Consider the following 20515-nt stretch of genomic DNA (forward strand, 5'->3'; position numbering starts at 1 on the left):
TTATACAACAAAATACGGAAATGGTGATCTAACGTCTAAAATTGTATTGGTATAAAATTAAAATACACCGTAGATGGTGCTATTTTTATGATTATAACAGGAAAGAGTGAAATCACAATTCACTCTTCTCTGATTATACACAGAGGGAGAAATGTTTATTGATTATAACAGGGAAGAGTGAAATCACAATTCACTCTTCTCTGATTATACACAGAAGGAGAAATGTTTATTGATTATAACAGGGAAGAGTGAAATCACAATTCACTCTTCTCTGATTATACACAGAAGGAGAAATGTTTATTGATTATAACAGGGAAGAGTGAAATCACAATTCACTCTTCTCTGATTATACACAGAAGGAGAAATGTTTATTTTCAATGTAAAGTTAAAGATTGTTTATATGTTATGGTTTTTACAGGTTTCTACATACACTTTCAAACTCTATTATATAAAAAATATTAGGAGATCCCGTTTGTTAAAATTTAAACTCACCAATTGTTTGTTACGTCATATGGTTCACCATTTTCGCCTTTTGCAATCATAGTTTAATCTACAGTGTTAAGTGTATAGAATTACATAAAGTATAAAAACATACACTGTTAATAATTACATTATCATCACCACTTTGCATCAAATACTATTTAACAGTAGGCCTACATGTTCATTGGTATATTCAATTAATTGAAATTGATGAATTATTTACAAGACTGTACAATGGGTATCACTCGCTGTCTCATAACATTATAAATTTGCATATCAAAACGCATATGATGACCAATATAGAGGCCACTCTGTTGGTCCTAGCTTCGTTATAAGTTGCTTCTGCCACGGCTGATGTCATTCGTACCAAGCCTAGACAAAATTGTAATACATTTTTTATTAACAAAACTATTCTATAACTAATGCTGTCTTAAATTAACTAACATATCAGTTATGTTGTTTTAATAGCCGGACTTTAAAATAATTGAATGACCTCCCTATAAATATAAAACTTTCTATAACTTAATTTTTGAAACGTTACTTATTAGCCATCAAAACAATAACATTAATTTTGTTAATAATTTTATTTTTAATATTTGTTTTTATTGTTTAGCATTTATTTTTATGTTGTACAAAACAACGTCAATCCTCTATATTTATTCATACTGTATTACAAGATATCTGGCTTGTACAATAATACTGGACTACGAATTCAAATCGTACTCTCTTATGCCCGTTTATGCATTACGTAATTCATTAATTACTCATGCATAACGGAGTATAACTAGCGCCATCACGGCCTTATGATAAATCTTCTAGAGTGAAAGCCCAAGTTATTGTTATCAACTGAACTGAATAATGTTCTTTGAGATTTCAAAACGGTTTAGGAATTCCATTTTTATGAAAAACTCAATAAACAAAGAGATTATAGTATAAAACCAACAAGTGGATCTATTTGGAAAGTCTTAGCACACATTCAAATAAAAAAATAATACAGTCCAGGCCAACTTTAAATCGAAACAAGGTGGTATTTTTACAAATATCATTATTGTAGTTGCCGTATACTTTTTCTAATTCTAATCTTGACCTGGTAATAATGTAATATTACTATAAACGATCTTTATGGTATTAAGCCTACAAATACTCATATATGCCGCAGAATATGAAATGATTTATGAATGGGCCCAGTGGATTAATGGAATTTATAAAAATGTGTTGAAAATGGGAGGGAAGTTACCTAAATCAAACAAAATGAAAATAAATAAACAATGACATAACTTTATTCTATGTATAGCTGGGTATACAATTTTCTTAATAACTTTTTATGCATATATTTTTTATTCCCAACATCATGCATTGTCTTTTTTTAATTCGTTTTTATGAATTTTAACTTTTTGTACTGTACGGTATATAATGTCGTAAATGTTAAGCTGGTACTTCTAGCTTGCTGTTCAGAAGCCCCAGACGTTTTTAGTCACAAATGAAATATATATTTATATAATGGGGAATATTCGGTGCGTATGAATTGGTTATGCTTACGGCTAGGATAGATAGAATCACATTAATTTTCATTAACAGGCGGCGTACGACTACGCACGGTAGTATAATTCGATAAGAAAATAATTAGATAGATCCAAATACACAAGAGACAGCTTCATATATTAAACGTGTTGATTTTTTGCAACTCTTCCATTACAATATCAAGCAGACAATAATTAAAATCGACAGCGAATGCGTTCGGCAGACTTCAATATTCCCGAACAATATTCCCGTCATAAAATGAGTTGAGCGAGATGATATAGTATCGCAGATATATTATTTATTTATCATTATTGAAATTTTCGAATAATCGCTATCATATTAAGCTCCTAATTGAAATAAGCAGACGATACATTGTTAAAGACCATTGATCGCCAATATTAATCCAAATAGCATTTCGCTAGGTTTTGAGACTATTGTATTCCTTAAGGCCATATCTATTAACTCTCTTGTGACTACTAATGTGTCATGATGAATTTAAAAAGTTACCTGGGTTTGTTGGAGCATGCAGCGTTGATGCCTTTCTCTGATTTTTTCTGAAACTCGTTAAAATGCTTTTTGCAGTTCCAGCACCTAAACAAAGATAATGTATAAAATAAAATGAAATCGTTTATGAATGAGAATAAATTGTATTTTCTAACGGACGGTGACTTTGTTTTAAAGAAATTTGAAAAAAAAACTAGGAAAATGGAGAAAGTAGTGGAAGTTCGTGCCAGCGTCCAGACCGAAGAATTGCGGTTAGCACCATGAAGTGTTCAGTCTCAGCTTTCTAAAGATTACTATCCTTAGTAAAAGTAAAACAGGCATGCGTGATCAAAAACCAACGGGTCTTTAGCAGTTAAAAAAAAATAAACATAATCAAATGTTAATATGCTTAGTTGTTTACCTTTTTAAACGTATTTTACTATGATATTGTATACACTCAATTTCTAATGTATTTTTATAGCCTTTTTATTTTATAATCTTTTATGATTTCAATGTTTCAATATTTTAACTCAAGCTTTCTGCTTTTTATTGTTTTTAAATTGTGTAACTCCATTGTATGTGTATTTTTCCTTGTTGTCTTTTGCTACCCCTGTTTGGCATGGTGCTATCACAAGGACATGTCCAAGTCTGTTGAAAAAGTACAAAAGAGAGCATTGCGTATCATGCTAGGTAACAACTATTTATGCTATGATCATGAATTGTCTGTGACTGGTTTACCTACTCTTGTTGAGAGAAGAAACAAACTTGTGTTGTCTTTCGGGGAAGTAAAATAAAAATTATGTTGACAATGCTTTTGACCAAATAATTGAATGAAAAAATAATGAATGAAAAGTATTTAGCCCTGCACTCACTAAGACAACCATTTATATTGAAACGACGAATGAATGTATCTTTTTATTTTAGTCTTAGAGTTTCAATTAACATCAGATCATTGGTCGCTGTTTGGTTAGTATGTCTGTTCGTTCTTGTTATGTCAAACTCTTTGAATTACCTTGTTTGCGAAACTCATTAATAACGCTCTGTCTTTCTTAATGTAACTCAAGACTTCAAATTATATTATAAAATGATGTCATTTATATTAGCGTTGACATAACAATGTCGAAATAGTGAAGGAGTAAGATGTATTATGCAAGAAATGGAAAATATCACAATTATGCCTTTATAGGATAAGAACAGAGTGTATATTTAAGATTACAATTTTAAGTTACCCATAGGTTGGATAAGCATTATTGTACTGATTGTGATGTTGACCTACTCTATCGCATAAACTAACTTGAACTTTTTCATATATATATATATATATATATAATATGTATGACTTTATCCAAATTCCCTCACTTGCACTGATGAATGGCTAGTATTGCCCGAAAGCTCTGCTAACTTTTCTGGTTGTTTACTTTATCGTTTTGATTTAGCATTTCGCTTTTTTTTGTATCTCCATTGAGATCCAGCGACTGATACCCACAGCATTTTCATTTTTTTCAGTAATATGCCTTTGGATTTATATATACATATAAATATATAAACAAATTAGGCAATGAACATTAATTCTAAACCGCCCGGTGATATACTGAAATTTAATTAATTAATTTGAAACGATAAAGATGAGGAAATCTGTCAGAATGAGAAAAAGTCGCCCCAACCAAGACTTGAACTCGGACCGCCTGCTTGATATGCAGATGTCCTAACCATTAGACCACTGGGGCTTTCATGGTATTGTTCAAACTCGATTGGATAGCGACTCTTTAACATTCTCGGCGTGGTACGGCGGAACAGCACTAGTCCTCAGTTGTACGCACGCGCACCAGAGATCAAATTGATACGCCCTCATCTTTCAGTATTTTTATTCACGAGGCGGGATCTCCGAAGAAATACTTTTATAAATATAAACAAATTAGGCAATGAACATTAATTCTAAACCGCCCGGTGATATACTGAAATTTAATTAATTAATTTGAAACGATAAAGATGAGGAAATCTGTGAGAATGAGAAAAAGTCGCCCCAACCGAGACTTGAACTCGGACCGCCTGCTTGATATGCAGATGTCCTAACCATTAGACCACTGGGGCTTTCATGGTATTGTTCAAATATATATATATAAATATATATATATAAATTCATTAGTGTACCAAGGGAAAGGTTTTACTGTTCAAATCATTTCATCGATCCGACTGCTGTCTTTATTTTGTACATCTTCAGTTGTACCAGAATGAAAACATCAAGTTTATTAAGATTATTTAATCTAAGACAAATTGGTTTACTGTATGTAGGCCTACAGTTAGATTACTAAAATTATGTATGAAATTCAAATTTTCTGGAATTTAACTTATTCCGTCCAATGTTTAATATACATCCCTAATATTCATCCCTAATATTTTACTGAACATAACTATGACACGCCCAAAGGACAGTCTTCAATCATTTGAAATTAACAAAGTGACATTCTAATTTAGGATAGTATGACATGCCAATAGTTTAATAGTTCAATTTTGATAATCTCAATTTAGCTTAAAGACAGAATGAGCATGAGTAAGAACATCGTTTGTACGTGTGAGACGAAATATTTTGCCTCTAGCGGTCCAAAACCTCATACTTCGTACACAGATGATTTAGATAAATTAAATTTCTAAAATTACAGTGTATGTTTTAGCTTCAGTAATAGGAATCGGGGTTAATTAATTTTCTTCCAATATACCAACCTAGTTATTCTTTTATTGGTTATTTTCCAAGAGCGTGTAATAACTGTGCGAGGTGTACAGTACCTAATTAATTATAAGGGTGAGTGCACAGTATATATAGTTTGTGACACGCAAACACCATTTTCTATTGAACAAGGGCATATAAATGGCTGCAGTCGCGTGCTCAAGTTAGTCTTTACCGACCAACCGACCGACCGACCAACCAACCGACCGACACAGTTAACTGTAAAATGGCTTTGCATGCGACTAAAAATAATCCGCAAAGTGTACAAAAATTCGAGAATTGTATTCCTCGAACCTACACGTCACGCTAGTATCCAATATATATGCCTTTGACTGATCTGCTTTGAGCAGAATCAGCAGATATATCTCCTCAAATTCCTCTGCGACCAGTCTAATAGGCCTACCATTCTTGGTACACCAGATCCTGTATGATAGACCTAATGTTATAATACAAGATTGTGTAAAGTTAGCTTTGAACGTAGAATTAAAAATAATTATAATTATATAAAGTCACTGGTATTATTTTTATGGTATTATTTTTATGGTATTTAATCCCCCGATTTATACAACGTGCTTACAAACTAACATTATCACAAATGGCGTCATAAAGACAAGTCATATTATATTATTTTGCTGAAGACTCCCAGTGTTCAAAGCAGCACTAATATACATACACATTCTACGTCGGAGGTCTAAGACGAATTAATTATAAATAAATCTAAATACAGGATTTAAATTATTCTGAATTCCCAAGATTTGACATCGAAAGCGTCAGAGAAAGATAGAATCCTTAATTGTATTTTACAAGCATAATAAATTTTGAATAAATATACGATTTATGATCGCGTAGTGTTTCATATGCATTACGGAAAACATAAGCCAATTTAAACGGATAATTCATTTTATTATTTGTATTTGTTTTTATAATTAATAATATGACGATTGTATCATTATGTGTTTTGAACTCTTTGTACAGTTTGTAGTTTAAGCGTGGCTCCCACTAGAACGCAACGCAGCGATGTATCGACGCAAAGTGTTTTATTGCGTAATTACAAGTGGAAACCGACGCTGCAATAGTGCTGCAAACATCGCAGGTTTGATTTCACGCAGGCGGGGGCGAATACAATTATTAGAAGGGCATTTGCGTAGATATTGCGTTACGTTGCCTCGCTAGTGGGAACCACGCTTTAGAAGTGAATAATGAGTATGTTTTAATGTTTGGTTGTAAAACCTATTATAAACAATATTGTAATTAGTATTGAGGATTCTCCTAATAACACGAATGGAAAATAAATTAGTATTATGATGTAAATGCACATTAATTTTTTGTTGACATATGTGGCGCCCTCTACTATTAGTATATTCTCTTATTAGATCTTAAGTGTTTTTTGAGGTCATTCAAAGGTTGCACATTATCTATATCAAAATAATGTAATATTTACTATAAACTCGTTACTTCATAGTTCATTTTTCTTCGATTATTTCTCATTCATTAAATCGAGTGCGAACACCGCATATTTGAATCAACACATAATATAGAAGGCTAGAACAAGTGAAAGGGGCCGATTGAAATTTCGCCGTAGAGCAATACACTTTTTTACCGGCCTAATCGCAAACCTGGCCGTTGAATGTAACTAACTAATCAATACCGCGTGAGGAAAAATCAAGGTGTAGAACAGCTCCCACAACAACAGCCGACCATAACGTTACGAATAAAACTCCTTCACCGTTTACTTTTAATTAATTAATTAATTTATCCAGGTTAAATTAAGTTTAGTTAATTGCATTGTCAGTTGGGACAAATAAAGTAAATATAATGTTTTGATTTTGTCAATAAAATATCACAATAATAATAAAAAGTATAGCTACTTTACCTGATGCTGTTGTTTTTGTAAAAGTGGTATCTTGTTGTGACGTAATAATTGACGAGACTTCTATTGGTTTGGCTACAAATACAAAAAAATACAAAATATATATTATAAAATACACAATCCCTTTCAATTATGAAACAACATTAGTTTTATTTTTTATTTACTGTAACGGTAGTGTAGACTTCCGCAAACTTGTTTTCTGTAGTTTGCCAAAGATTTTGTCAGCTTGTCCATACGAGCAAACCTTGGAAAACTTGTCACTTGTCGAACTTAGAGTTTTCAAACTAAAGCTCTGACTACACTATCAAATTTGATGTGCTCATTATGGATATGATGATGTAATCACTACCATGTCTGGGCAAATCGCACTTTTTTGTTTGATAGTGTAGACAGAGCTTAAAGTTTGCCGGTGTTAGAAATAGGATTTAAAGTAAGATAGACATAAAGTCACGAACGTTTGTTTTGGTTAATACTAAGATATGGTAATTGATACGTGATGATTAATTGATACTCAAGTTTAAATTCATCAATCATTTACATAAACGGAACATCTAACCATTAGTGTGCTTATTACAAATTATTTTACAACGATTTTTCATTTACATTACCGTAATGTTCGTACCAAATTTGTATGAAAACAAAAGACAATGATGGATTTAGCGAACAATGTAGGAGGTAAAAAGTAGGAGGAATGTGATGAATGGGTGACAACGGGAATAAACATACAATAAAGCAGTGTTTCTTAAAAGCTTAATACATAAAGCGAAAGCTGAGCCAGGAAGACAGTGACAAACCAACTAAGGTAATGACGGATGGCTATACTCGGGATTATTATGCAACACATTAGGGTGTTTTGTTACAACGTTGATACTAACGTGTTGTTGTTGTTGTTGTTGGAGTAATAAACACGGCTGGAAATATAATAATTGCACAGATTAGTACTTTTTAATTATTGTACTACAAACACTTCAGTTAAAAAGAAACAATGAGTTCGGATACACACACACTTACACATTTGTGTTTGTAAAATCTTCCATATTTTAAATTTGAGTAGAATATTTATCAATCTATATTATTATGTTGCCAATTCTTGGTACTCACAAACATTATGTGAGGCAGTGTAACATACTTTTAAAAACAGGTACCACATACCCGGGGATACAGCACAGAAAATCGGGTGTATTAAGGCACAAAATTATTTGTTACGGAGGCGTTACATATCTCTTTGTGCAGTATGATTTAACTGTACAATAGCCAAAGGTAAAATATATACTTAACATCAAACACAATTGCTATTATTGTTCAGGTTATCATGTTGCATGAAGTAGGCTGAACGATTATGGTTGTTCGGTATGTGACATTCATCATACTTTAATTTGATAACTCTTTTCAATTCTATTAAACAATAAAAGTTTGAATGCATGTTTTCTAGTCATTTTCATAGTATCAAAGTCAGTGATACACTACTAAGCTTAGCTCTTATAAGGCAAATGTCTCCTGCATTGATATGCGATTTTATTTGCCAGAGCCGGATCGGAGTAGGTGTGAAAGATGCTACTTAAACCGGGTGATAACTATGGCGAGATCTGAAGTTATAGTCTTAAAAACCCCTCCAATTATTGACTGGTAGGCCTATATTTACCGCGACAAGCATCGTCATTCGTTTATTAATACATACATCCAATCCATCTATACTGGTCTATTTGTTTGAATTCTTAATTCTATATTGAATTGAATTATAACTTAAATTATGTAAATACCTGACGTTTTGAACTGAAAAAACGCAGCTTCTCCTCTTTCTGGAGGCTTTGCCGAATTCGTTGCTTCCATAATCACAAAATATGTTGAATTTTTTCGTAGATTTTCTAATGTTGTATTAAATACAACATTTTCCTGAGAATCCTCTTTTCTTGGAGTATAATTATTATGTTTCCATTCAGTTTCCGATTCATTGAAATTCTTTCCCTGGAAAAACAATCATTACGGTCATGGTTGAAAACAGTCATCTTTATTTTACAAAAATGAAACAAGCTAATGAAATGAGCAAACACATCATTCTAATTATGTCGAATTATTATTCATTTGGTTTCATTAAATCAGTTGCTTAATGAAGAGAAACCTTGCAGTTAGGTAATATGCATTAAGCAAATCAAATATTTCTTGGATTTCATTAATAAGATTATCAAATTATACATGAAAACATGAAAACACTGTACCAACAAAAACTTCAGATATACGATTGTGATATAAGGAGCCAGCGTAAGGACACCCCACACCAGTCACTTGGAAATGGCAGTTAGCTAATTCCTTAGTAATTTATTGACAACAGATCTATCTGGCTTGTTACATAACGAATACAAATCTTTGCCTGTTTATGCATTACGTCATTCTATAAATTAATCATGCATAACGGATTGTAACTATCGCCATCATAATTGTATACATTCCATAAATACTGTTTGATAAGCTATAAAAGATACGTTAGTTAAAATAGGAATAACAATACACTGTGATATTTCAAAATAATTGCAAACACGAAACAATCTTTTGACTAACATTTAAGACAGATTTCACTAATCAGAAAAAAAAGTGATTTATATCACCGCTGCCTCTGGCAATATTGTTAATTTTGGCAATGCTACTTTATACTACATCTACTTGTACTCTGTATCAAAATAAAAATGTAATGTTTTCACTTTAAAAAGTTTAAAATCTGAATTGGTACTCTCTTACAGTACATCTGATGAAGAATAACGTTTTATAAATAACATTTTATAAATTATTGCGTAAAATTTCAAAATGTTGACGAGTAAAGAACCAATTTAATAAGAAAGTTAGTGTACCACCACCGAATTAAATAAATTATTTTGTAAAAAAAATTACAGCTGCTTGCTTGTTATTTTCCTGTATACCAACAATGAAAAGTAGGCCTAAAGTAAAATGTAATTTAAATACAAATATGTTGATAAAATATAATGTATACTTACTATAGAATCTGCCTCTAATTTATATTGTATTTTAAACTGTTTGACAGGTGGTAGCCGGAACGTTGAATTAACTTGCCATTTTAAGATATATTCGTGCATCATTGTACCAATAGGACTACTTACAATGATTGGTGCCACTGGCCTTGCTAAAAAAATACAAAACACAAACAAATAATATTCATTATACACTGACTACAAGAATACTGTAGTGCAAGGTACAATTATCAAATCAAATTAACGTTAATATTTCTTTTCTCAATAAATGTAATGTACAGAAAATCAAGAGAAGCAAAATCCCATAAATCAAAAACTTGATACGGACTTCCCAACAACACAACGTACGCGTAATTTAATACCTAAATCGAAATATATAGATAATCAGATATTATTATTATGATTAACCAAAGTGCAATAAGCAGCTAACTGAAATAGTGCATTAGAAAAACACAGTCCACAAAAAAAGTGCAACCGAAAACAAAAAAACTAGTTCACCAAGAAGCCAACCAGAGAACACAGTACGCAAGTCCCGCGTGAACATAAAACATCATCTCATCACGCATGCGCACAAAGAATTGAAATGACCTAACTTGTTCCTATAGGTCATCAATCGTCGCAAATCGAAAGCTCCTTCAGATAAACTGCAATAATTAAATCCAAACCAACACAAGCCAATAAGTCGGTTTCTTTCCTAAGCAATTACAGCCAAAAAGAAGCAGGTTTTTAGGATTGTATCTGAGTTCACTGAAAATATGTACACATAACCAACGGCCTTACATCCAAATACATTAACGGAAGCTCGTCTAAATCATCTTAAACGAAAACAACAAGCAAAAGAGACGTTATAGTACTTTTTTGTGCGTATTTAATTCAAATTAATTCTGAATTTCACTTTTCACATTCCAAGTCGCTATAAATTAAGAGGCTGGGATTAATACAAATGAGGTTTGCAGACACTTCAACTTTTAAACTAATTTAGAAAAACGACCAGAATGCAATAAAAAATTGCTTAATGTGATCAGACATAGCTAAATCAACATGTGTATAATCTGTTATTACAACATAGTTGAGCAGATTTCAATTAAAATATTGCTTTAGGGAAGTTTAAAATTTCGGTAACATCTTTGTGTATTGTTGTGGTACATTTAACACGTCTTTACGTAACACTTTGAACTTTAACCTTTGGCAAGCATTTCATTCTTTAGATAATACTACATTTTGATAATGCAAACTGAGTTAAGCAAATTTAAATATTTCACATCGCGTATGCTTAATTTTAGAACATCGTTGTTTTTAGTCGCGTTGACGTGCAAACGCAACTCTATAGCTAACTGTGTCGTTTGGTCGGTCGGTCTGTAAACACTAACTAAAATTTGCGCACGCGACTGCAGCATGTTAATGGCCTTGTTTGTTGTGGTATGCTTAAGATTTTACATAAGATTTAAAATGTTGACTTAAGATTTGAATGGCACTTGGCACCAAGTGTTTTGCCTTCTTAGGAATTCCAGAACTAGAATGTGTTGATAATAATCGATTTCCTTTAATTGTTGAAACATGAAATTATTTATACCCATTTCGCATGGTAAACATTTTGTTGAAATATTTTACTGTAAACCTCTAATAGTGGGTTATTTGATTCGGGAGTTATATCGTAGAGTTTAATTGCAGCAAACAAGTTAGATAATGAGTAATTTTATCTGAACTATTTCATGTCGGTGCAATTCAATTAAATGTGTACGTGGCTCATGTCATTAACATTACTTAGAAACATCTGAAGGTTTCTCTGTCGTTATCTATATACACATTTGGAATAATGTTTCCAGCTAATCAGTGAAATAACTTATGTTATTAGGATCTATAATGATGATGCGGAAAGTGGTCTTGGATCTATGGTTAGTTTAGTTTTCCTTTTAGGCAGTAGAGAAACTACTTTGAGCATTTAAGTTTAAATAATCTTCAATAAATTATATTATTGACGCCTCTCTGACATTATTGGCGGCATCATCGTGGTCATCATCATCATCATCTCCATTTAATCTTCATCGTCACCATCTCCACATTATCTGCATCGCCATCATCTCCACATTATCTCAATCGCCATCATCTCCATATTATCTTCGTTATCTCCACATTATCTTCATCGTCATTATCTCCAGATTATATTAATCTTCATCGTTATCATCTCAACATTTATCTTTATCGTCATCATCTCCACATTCATCTTCATCGTCATTATCTCTCCACATTATTAATCGTCATAGCTCCACATTATCTTCATCGTGATCACCTCCAGATTAACTTCATCTACATCTCCACATTATCTTCATCGTCATCATCTCCACAATATCTTCATCATCTCCACAATATCTTCATCGTTATTATCTCCACATTATATTAATCGTCATTATCTCCAGATTATCTTCATGGTTATCATCTCCACATTATCTTCATCGTTATCATCGCCACATTTATCTTCATCGTCATTATCTCCACATTATCTTCATCGTCACCATCTCCACATTTATCTTCATTGTCATCATCTACCACATTTTTCATTGCGCTATCACCAAATTATCTTCATCCTCATCCTCATCATTATCTCCACATTATCTTCATCGTGGCTGTTGTGAAGAGTTTCGAACCTTAACGTGTGAGCGTCTAAAAACTTCCCCGACTACCGTAGGCACTACCATTATACCTAAGCCTGGTTCTCAATAAGATGCAAAACAAGAATGTAGGCTTAAGCAGAAGCGAATAATACATCGCCTTTGGTTGGTCAATCATCAATCAAAGAACCATCAACACTGTAATCTAAATTACGTAAAACAAACCAAATCATATGAATCATTCGTTTTTTAACCAACGATATATAGTTATTGATTCATTATAGCGATAATATGCAATTATACTTTATTCTTCGATTACTGAATACTTAATCGTTCACACTCTCCTCATTACTCTCATCTTGTGCATCCAATATGTATTAAGTTTAAAAATTAGATATATATTTGAATAATATTTACAACTTAATAGCAATACAATATGACAAATCCAATTTATATATTCTACTTAAGAAATACAAAAGTGTCAATTAAATTTATTTTATGAAATACATATATATTTTCATAAGATAATTATACTTTCTATTCTGAAAATGGTTGGCAAAACAGGCATATTTATATCGCTTTAACTTGTTGTCCGTTTCTTCCTCACTGATATTTCGTTACCCAGCTCGTGCAACATGTGACGTAGTCAGCAAAATATACAACATATTCCCTCGTGTTTAGGATTTATTTTAGATATTGAAAAAATGCTGATCTTGAATTGGAAGCAATGATATCATATAGTTAATAATGAATGAGTTAAATCGGAGAATATTATTTACTTAAACGATTGATAGCATTACTAAAAAAAGCAGCGAGATTCAATAGTGAAACTACAAGTTATCGAACGCGCAACACTCGGCAGCCTGGCGTTGCACAACATCGCAAACCTGCCGTGTAATAGAACCAATAATTATACATTTTACCGTGAATAATTATAACTACAGTAAAACCGGACGGCGCATGATACGAAGTTATCAATTCACTGATAGCAATGATACGACCACATCTATTTAAGAAAATAATCACATTATATAGAAGTCTAGGACTCTAGTCATTCATAAATTATTATCATCTGAATAATAAATCAAATCCATCAGAAATATGATATATTTCAGTGTAAAATCCACAGTAACGGCAAAAATATACAAATTGTGCCAAATCAAATTACGCTGTCGATTATTATGTTCAACAAAACCCTTCTGATTTAAAACGGTCTCTTGCATCAATGTTCAAGAAAGAATTGCCCAGACGTTATTGACAGAGTCTATCAATTACCCCTGCAAAATTAACGCACGAAATCGTTACTTTGAAGCAAAATTAATTATATCAAATTAGTATTCTGTCGTTAACTTCCAAGAATGTCAAATTAAAACATTAATTCTTATCTATTCTCTATTTAATGTTCACGTGGTAACTGTATGGCTACTGTATAAGTGTAAGAATCGGTTAGGGCCGACGTATAGAACGTATGGCCGAACAGTACTGCCGTTCGGCGTGAGCCGACGTACGGCCGAACAGAAAATGCCGTTTTGCGGCGCGAGCCGACGTACGGTCAAACGCCGCTGGTAAAACAGCATATGTTATCCGGAACGGGCCTGACGTGCGACAGAACAGCGCATGTCATCCGGAACGGGCCTGACGTGCGACAGAAGAGCACATGTCATCCGAAACGGGCTTGACATACGACAGAACATGTACAGCACATTTTATCGATGCAGCTAACGTTCAGTAGAACAGCCACATGGATCTCTTGAACTCCCAATGTTATAAACTGATCTTAGCGACAGCACAGTCATCCGACGCGGGCTGACGAATGGCGAAACAACAACTGCCATCAACAGCAAATAATTCTGTTTTTTTTTAATAGTACTTCTCGGTTCGTATATACGTATTTATGGACATAAGATAAGACCAGAAGTTATATGTGAAATCCTAATGACAAGTCAATTTGCTTAAAGCTCAAATTAAAGTAACATTGTTGTTTAGGGCGACATCTATGTAATGTCACAACACGTGATCTCACTCTAAAAGGACCATCCATTTTAGTACAGATAATTGGTTTGAAAGGCCTTTGATATGATAGTGTTCATTTCAATTCTATCGATCGTTAAAAAGAAATGTTGTCTTCTCTGAAAGAAAAAGAATTCATCACAGATAGTATATCTGTGGAACATTTCGTTTTTGGTCGACAATCTTAGTGTTCTAATGTATTGTTTTGTGTCAAAATATCATCTACTGTACTCTAAATGTCTCAACGTCTTTCAAATGAAACGTTAGGTAGTACAGTATACTTTTTGTGTACATTTTATTATTAGTTTAGTTTAGTACGGTGTGTCGCATACAATTATTGTTTTTAGTCGCGTGGACGCGACTCTATAGTTCACTATGTCGGTCGGTCGGTCGGTCTGTCGGTCTGTCTGTCGGTCCGGTATCACTATGCGTTTTAGCACGCGACTTCTGGCTGTTGGTCTTGTTCAAGTTAAATTAACCTCGTATGTACGTCCCGTGTGTATGGTTATTTTAGTTGAGATTACACACTCATCGGTGCTGGATTTATTGTTATGAATATATTAATTAGGAATTGTATCAACTCTAACGGAACTTAACTCATGCCGTCAAAGAAGTATTTTCCAGAACTGCACCAGTGGTTCAATGTAAATCAGTAGGCCGTAGTAGTGTGGTCAAACACTTTCTTTGCTGCATCGTACCCTATGATGATCGTTTTTACATTATAGAGTTAAGGATTGCTTCCCAGTAAAGTGTAAATATTCATTGAGATCAATGTTTTGAATTATGTAATGCGCTATGCCGATTTAAATAGACAGATATAAAGATAGATAGGTTACATTACAGTATTCTAATTTTCAATAATTGTGATAAATTGCCTTAACATCGTAAAGAGAAACGATACATTTAAATATTTTGGTATTTCTTTTTAAAGCATCAAAAATTAGAACAACCGATTGTTCATTCTGTATGTGTGACATGTATATAACAAAAGCGTTTTCTCTCATCTTTACCGTCAAGGAAGACGGCATAATAATATTAATAATACTATGAAGAACTGTTTGGGATTATACGAGCAATTATATCTTAATCGTTGTTTTTATACTACCTTCCTTAGAGCGTATCAAAGTGTGGAAATAATCGCCACTAAGAATCAAAGCTAATTTATTTTTATATAGCTTTATCGTGTAATCATTACTGCAATTATGGGTTTTGTTATTAGAAATAAGTATTAAAACGGATAGGATTGGTCGTTGATAAAATTCTCTTAAAGTACATCAGCTTTCGCTGAATCGATAAAAGGATAAGTAATAGCTACTGTCAGAGTGAAATGAATATCATATGAATACGTTAATGATTGAATTTCTAACTCATGCGTTTCAATGATCAGGGGTGTTAAACTCTGCACATTTTCATTTTATTGACGCTTAAAATAGAATGTCATTTACAGAAAGGATTCCGTTTATAGTACACCTCTCACGCTCAAGGCCTTACCATCATGACTTAAGTGAGAGTTTCCGATTTAAAGTGCAGTTTGTATAGTTCTAAATTATTTTTACTTAAAAAAATAATAGTATTGAAATGACTCTCTTTTATAAAAGGTAGTGTTCACGTTTTAGAGCTAGAGTTTTAATAAGTTAACACATATGTTTAATTCGCGAAAGAAAATCGTATTAATTTGAAATTGTGTTGCGCATGCGCACGCATTTTGTACCACGGCAAGGGCAAACAAACGGTTACCGTACCCAATCGGACTTGAACAACGATCAAAGCCTCAGTAGTATACTGATTAACATCAATATATTTAATATAATTTGCATAGTGGTTAGAGTGTTTTCCCTTTTCATTAAAATCAATAATATATCATTTCGTGGAACTTGATGTTTAAAATGAAAGTTTATATTATGTATCTGAATTTCTTTACAAGATCTTAAAATAGAAACAAAAAAGTCATGTTCAACGTAATCATGTACAGATATAAAGGTTCAATGATTTGCAACCGACCTCTTTCTACAAAATTAATATAAACTATTTCTATAGGGAATTCATGTTTTTTTATTTCAAAAAACAGAGGACAGAATGTTAAAATCCAGTTAAAGATTCTATTTGTAAGACTATCTTACTATTTTATTTATGTTCCTGGTTAAATTCTGTAGCAGTTAATCTTCTTTGCTAACTCTTCATAAAATTAATAATAATAATAAGTAAATTGAAGACAAGAACACGGTTAATGTTTTTATACGGTCTTGTTTTTATACGGTCTTGTTTTTGTTAAAGATGTATTGTCCCCCAAAAACATAAACAATTAAGATTAATTAAATCAGACTTGGAATATGTTATTTTGAAGTTTTAATGAAGTTAATCACTTCCATAGAAAAAAAATGAAAAAAAAATGTTTTAACTTGTAAAATGACAAAATAAATGGTTTAATTCAACCAAAAATCTTTTTGCTCTAAATTACATTTTTTCAGGTAAATACATTTTTTTCGATCCAAGTTTTGGTCAAAGTGGATAACTATTATGTTACATTAAAATGAAATATTCAACAAAAAATGCTTAAAGAATTATTTTTCAGGGGACAATACATTTTAAAGGTTTGTATGGTATGGTTTTTGGAATTATTGTTAAACGATGTTTCAAATTTTCTTTTTTTTCTCTTTTTCTTTTCTCTTTTTCTTATGAATAGGGAGTTGTTTACTTTTATTTTCATCAACTAATGCTATGAATACCTGATTACAGTGATGTGTTCTCACATACAATATTTGCTGAGTATCGTAGTAATTTGGTAATCCAAACATGTGGTGATTATTTTATGTAAGGGTTATGGTCACCATGTCTATGATACTAGGTGATACATGTGAAACACTGTGATGCTCATGTCTATGGTCTGGAGAAATTCAGATAAAGTCGAGAATCGGGGGAATTAAATGTGTTCTGGGGGTTGGTTGAATCAATAAGTCGTTGTCGTTGTGTTACATTAATAATATAAGTTATTTTCTGAAATCAAATCACAAGAATTGTGATGTACACAGATTCATATCACGACTTTTTTACAGTACTATACTATACCAAAAACTAAAACATGTTTATCAAGAAATATTCTGAGAAAACTTCGTCAAGATATGAGGATTTGTTTTAAATGAACTGCAGTGAACTTGAACAGAAATGAATTAAAAAAAGACAGATACATAATTGTAGTTATTTCTAGTTCTGTTGGCTTAATGCAGTAAATCTCATGAATTGATAATGTTAGATCACACGGTTTTAAGGTCACAACCTCCTAAAATATTTATTTCCATCGATTATGAAATCATTACTTCATTTTGTACATCCATATAATTATGACACCGTGTAAATATCATTAAATATCTCTAGATGGAATTTTGAAGTTCGTATTGATTGCGGTAGATTACTCAAGCAATTTAGGCCTACTTTGTTTACATTAAGTAATTTAAGTAAAATATAATTGAAACAACACCATTTAAATATACCCTGGGGAATCTCATAAATTAATAACAAATATCTAAGTATTTAAACAAGATACTCTAATATTGATGACAAATGATAATACCTACATGAATTAACAAAATACATACAGATAATTGAAAATAAGACGATGGTCGAAATTTCAGGTTAGTCAAGAACACAATCCACAGAACGTCTGCTTCGTTCAACACGCAATGTTCTTATTGTTCTGTTTAACTATAGAGTATCACGGTGTGACGTTAGCACCGTGATACGCCATTGATAAACCTCAAATAATATAAACATTGTTTACTGCAAATAGTTTATGTTTTCTCTTACCTGAAAGTAAAATTGACGATCTGCCATTCCCAAGTGGATTTGTTGCCATGCATGTGTAATTCCCATAATCTCTTGGTTTAACCGTTAACAGGACAAATTTCATGAGTCCATCATCGGGACAGTATAGCGGAAACCTGCAGAATAATAATCACTAAGGGAATAAAGTCGGTTTATTAATAATTATCCAGCGCACATAGACCACATGTACGGTAACCAGATGAATGTTTTATGCGTTTCTCTAGTAAAGAATGTTCTCGTAAACTGACATTGTTTTATGTATATGCCATTAACGTTTTAGTCAGTTGCTCTGTGAAATAAAAAAAGCATAGATTTCTACTCTGTATTGGCATGGAAACGATAATGTGTTTGTAATCAATTCATTTTCTATATTAAGTTACTACTGTAGTTGCGAATTTTATTTATATAATATTGAAACCATATTTGAAATGTTATTCTTAGTATACACACAAGAGGTATGAACGCCAGTCTACTGATCTGGAAGACTTGCCCATTTATGTTCTCAATAATAACATTTAAATACATATTATGTATCTAGTTTGAAGCATTTACGCCAGAGTAGGGCGGCAACATCTAGCCAATTACTCTTCTTCTCACATATATACATTGTTGTTGTTTACACTCTGGTTTTTGGATGGCATCAAATTAATGAGGAAGAATGGATCAATTAAAATATAGTTTATGAAATATACTTTACCATTTCCGTGGCAAATATACCTACTGTTTTGATGTATTAGTGTATTTTTACCTTAATTGGTGTTTATCCTTCGTTGTATCTAACTCAGAACCGTCTTTAAACCATTTAAGAGTGGCATTCGGTATTGCGTTGATCTTACAGGCAAGAGTAACAAATTCGTCATCCAAACTGTACCTCAACACTGGTTTTACGGCAACCGCTGTAGGCCTGACTAGAAAATGAAGATAAATGAAAGTTTTGTGGTTTTCTGGAAAAAGTAGGATATTCAATCGCTATCAAAATGGAAGAGATTCACTATTTTGGTACCTGAAATTTACCTGATGTTATCTTAAAAAAGGACAAGTAATTTGTACGGATTTGATAGTGCAATCTTAGGCCTACTCTCTTTACGAAAAGAGATAAATTGATAATGAACTACGTCAATCTATGCGTCAATATGGGAATGTGAAGAAAATCAACGTAAAACCAAGACTAATTTTCGTTATATAATAGTGTCTAGTTTCAGAGGTATCAGAATGATCATCTCAATGACTTTATGTTTGTTTTTAAAATAGCAACAATTCTGTTATCTTAAATCTTAGAAGAAGCCCATTCCAAAATAAAAAAAACGAGTTGATAAACAAGGCCATTGTTTTTCACTAAAACATGTCATAATTAACTGCCTTGCAAAACAATGATAATTATGCTAGCCCAAACATTCTTATTCAGCATTTTGGAATCACGGCAAACAAAACAGTTTCTACCGGTTTGTATTCAAGATATCAACAATTGATTGACTTACATTGAACAATAACTTCGATCTCTTTCTGTGTTGAGTGTCCCAAAGAATTATTCGCATAACATATATATTTGCCGGCATGTTGTAATGTTATGTTTGCGATTACTATCGTTGCAACGCATTCATCTGGCACAAGTTGACCTTGAATTTGACGATTGTCTGCCCGAAACCACGTCACAAAAGGTGTTGGTATACCATCCGCCCAACAAGACAATATCATCTGCGTATTGCGCGTAAATAATCTAACATTTGTCTTACTGGAATGTAAATGCTTTTCAGAATACGGTTCTATATTACTATTAGTAACAGTTGGTTCTTCTAGAGAAAACAAAAAAAACAACACTTATATTGTGTCGAATAAGACGTAGGCTGGATTTGGCATCGGGTGTGCGCATTTTGATGGAATGGAATTTTTTTTTAATGCTTAATTTTATGCACCACACTAATTACTGGAATAGTTTCATATATATCATTAAATCACACAGAAAGTAAACTACTTTAAACAAATCACGGCTTCGAACCAACAGTAAAACTAGTTCAAC

General features: G+C 32.4%; 1 protein-coding gene across 2 annotated transcripts; it reads right to left on the reverse strand.

Moving 5' to 3' along the window:
• Nucleotides 1-331: 331 nt before the first annotated feature.
• On the reverse strand, nt 332-20280 carry LOC140057151 (neural cell adhesion molecule 1-like). 2 transcript variants are annotated; one of them, XM_072102704.1, is made up of 9 exons: nt 19977-20280; nt 19247-19406; nt 18481-18614; nt 10067-10212; nt 8840-9044; nt 7955-7990; nt 7083-7154; nt 2509-2592; nt 332-852 (listed from the first exon to the last, which is right to left on the reverse strand). In XM_072102704.1, exons 1-9 carry the CDS (start codon nt 20191-20193, stop codon nt 734-736), a joined length of 1173 nt encoding a protein of 390 aa, XP_071958805.1. In that variant the 5' UTR covers nt 20194-20280; the 3' UTR covers nt 332-733. The 2 variants fall into 2 exon arrangements, with proteins under 2 accessions (XP_071958805.1, XP_071958806.1); XM_072102705.1 differs by lacking the exon at nt 7955-7990.
• Between the last annotated feature and the right edge of the window lie 235 nt (nt 20281-20515).

The sequence above is a fragment of the Antedon mediterranea genome, chromosome 8 (assembly GCF_964355755.1).
Source record: "Antedon mediterranea chromosome 8, ecAntMedi1.1, whole genome shotgun sequence".
In the NCBI taxonomy this organism is placed as follows: Eukaryota; Metazoa; Echinodermata; class Crinoidea; order Comatulida; family Antedonidae; genus Antedon; species Antedon mediterranea.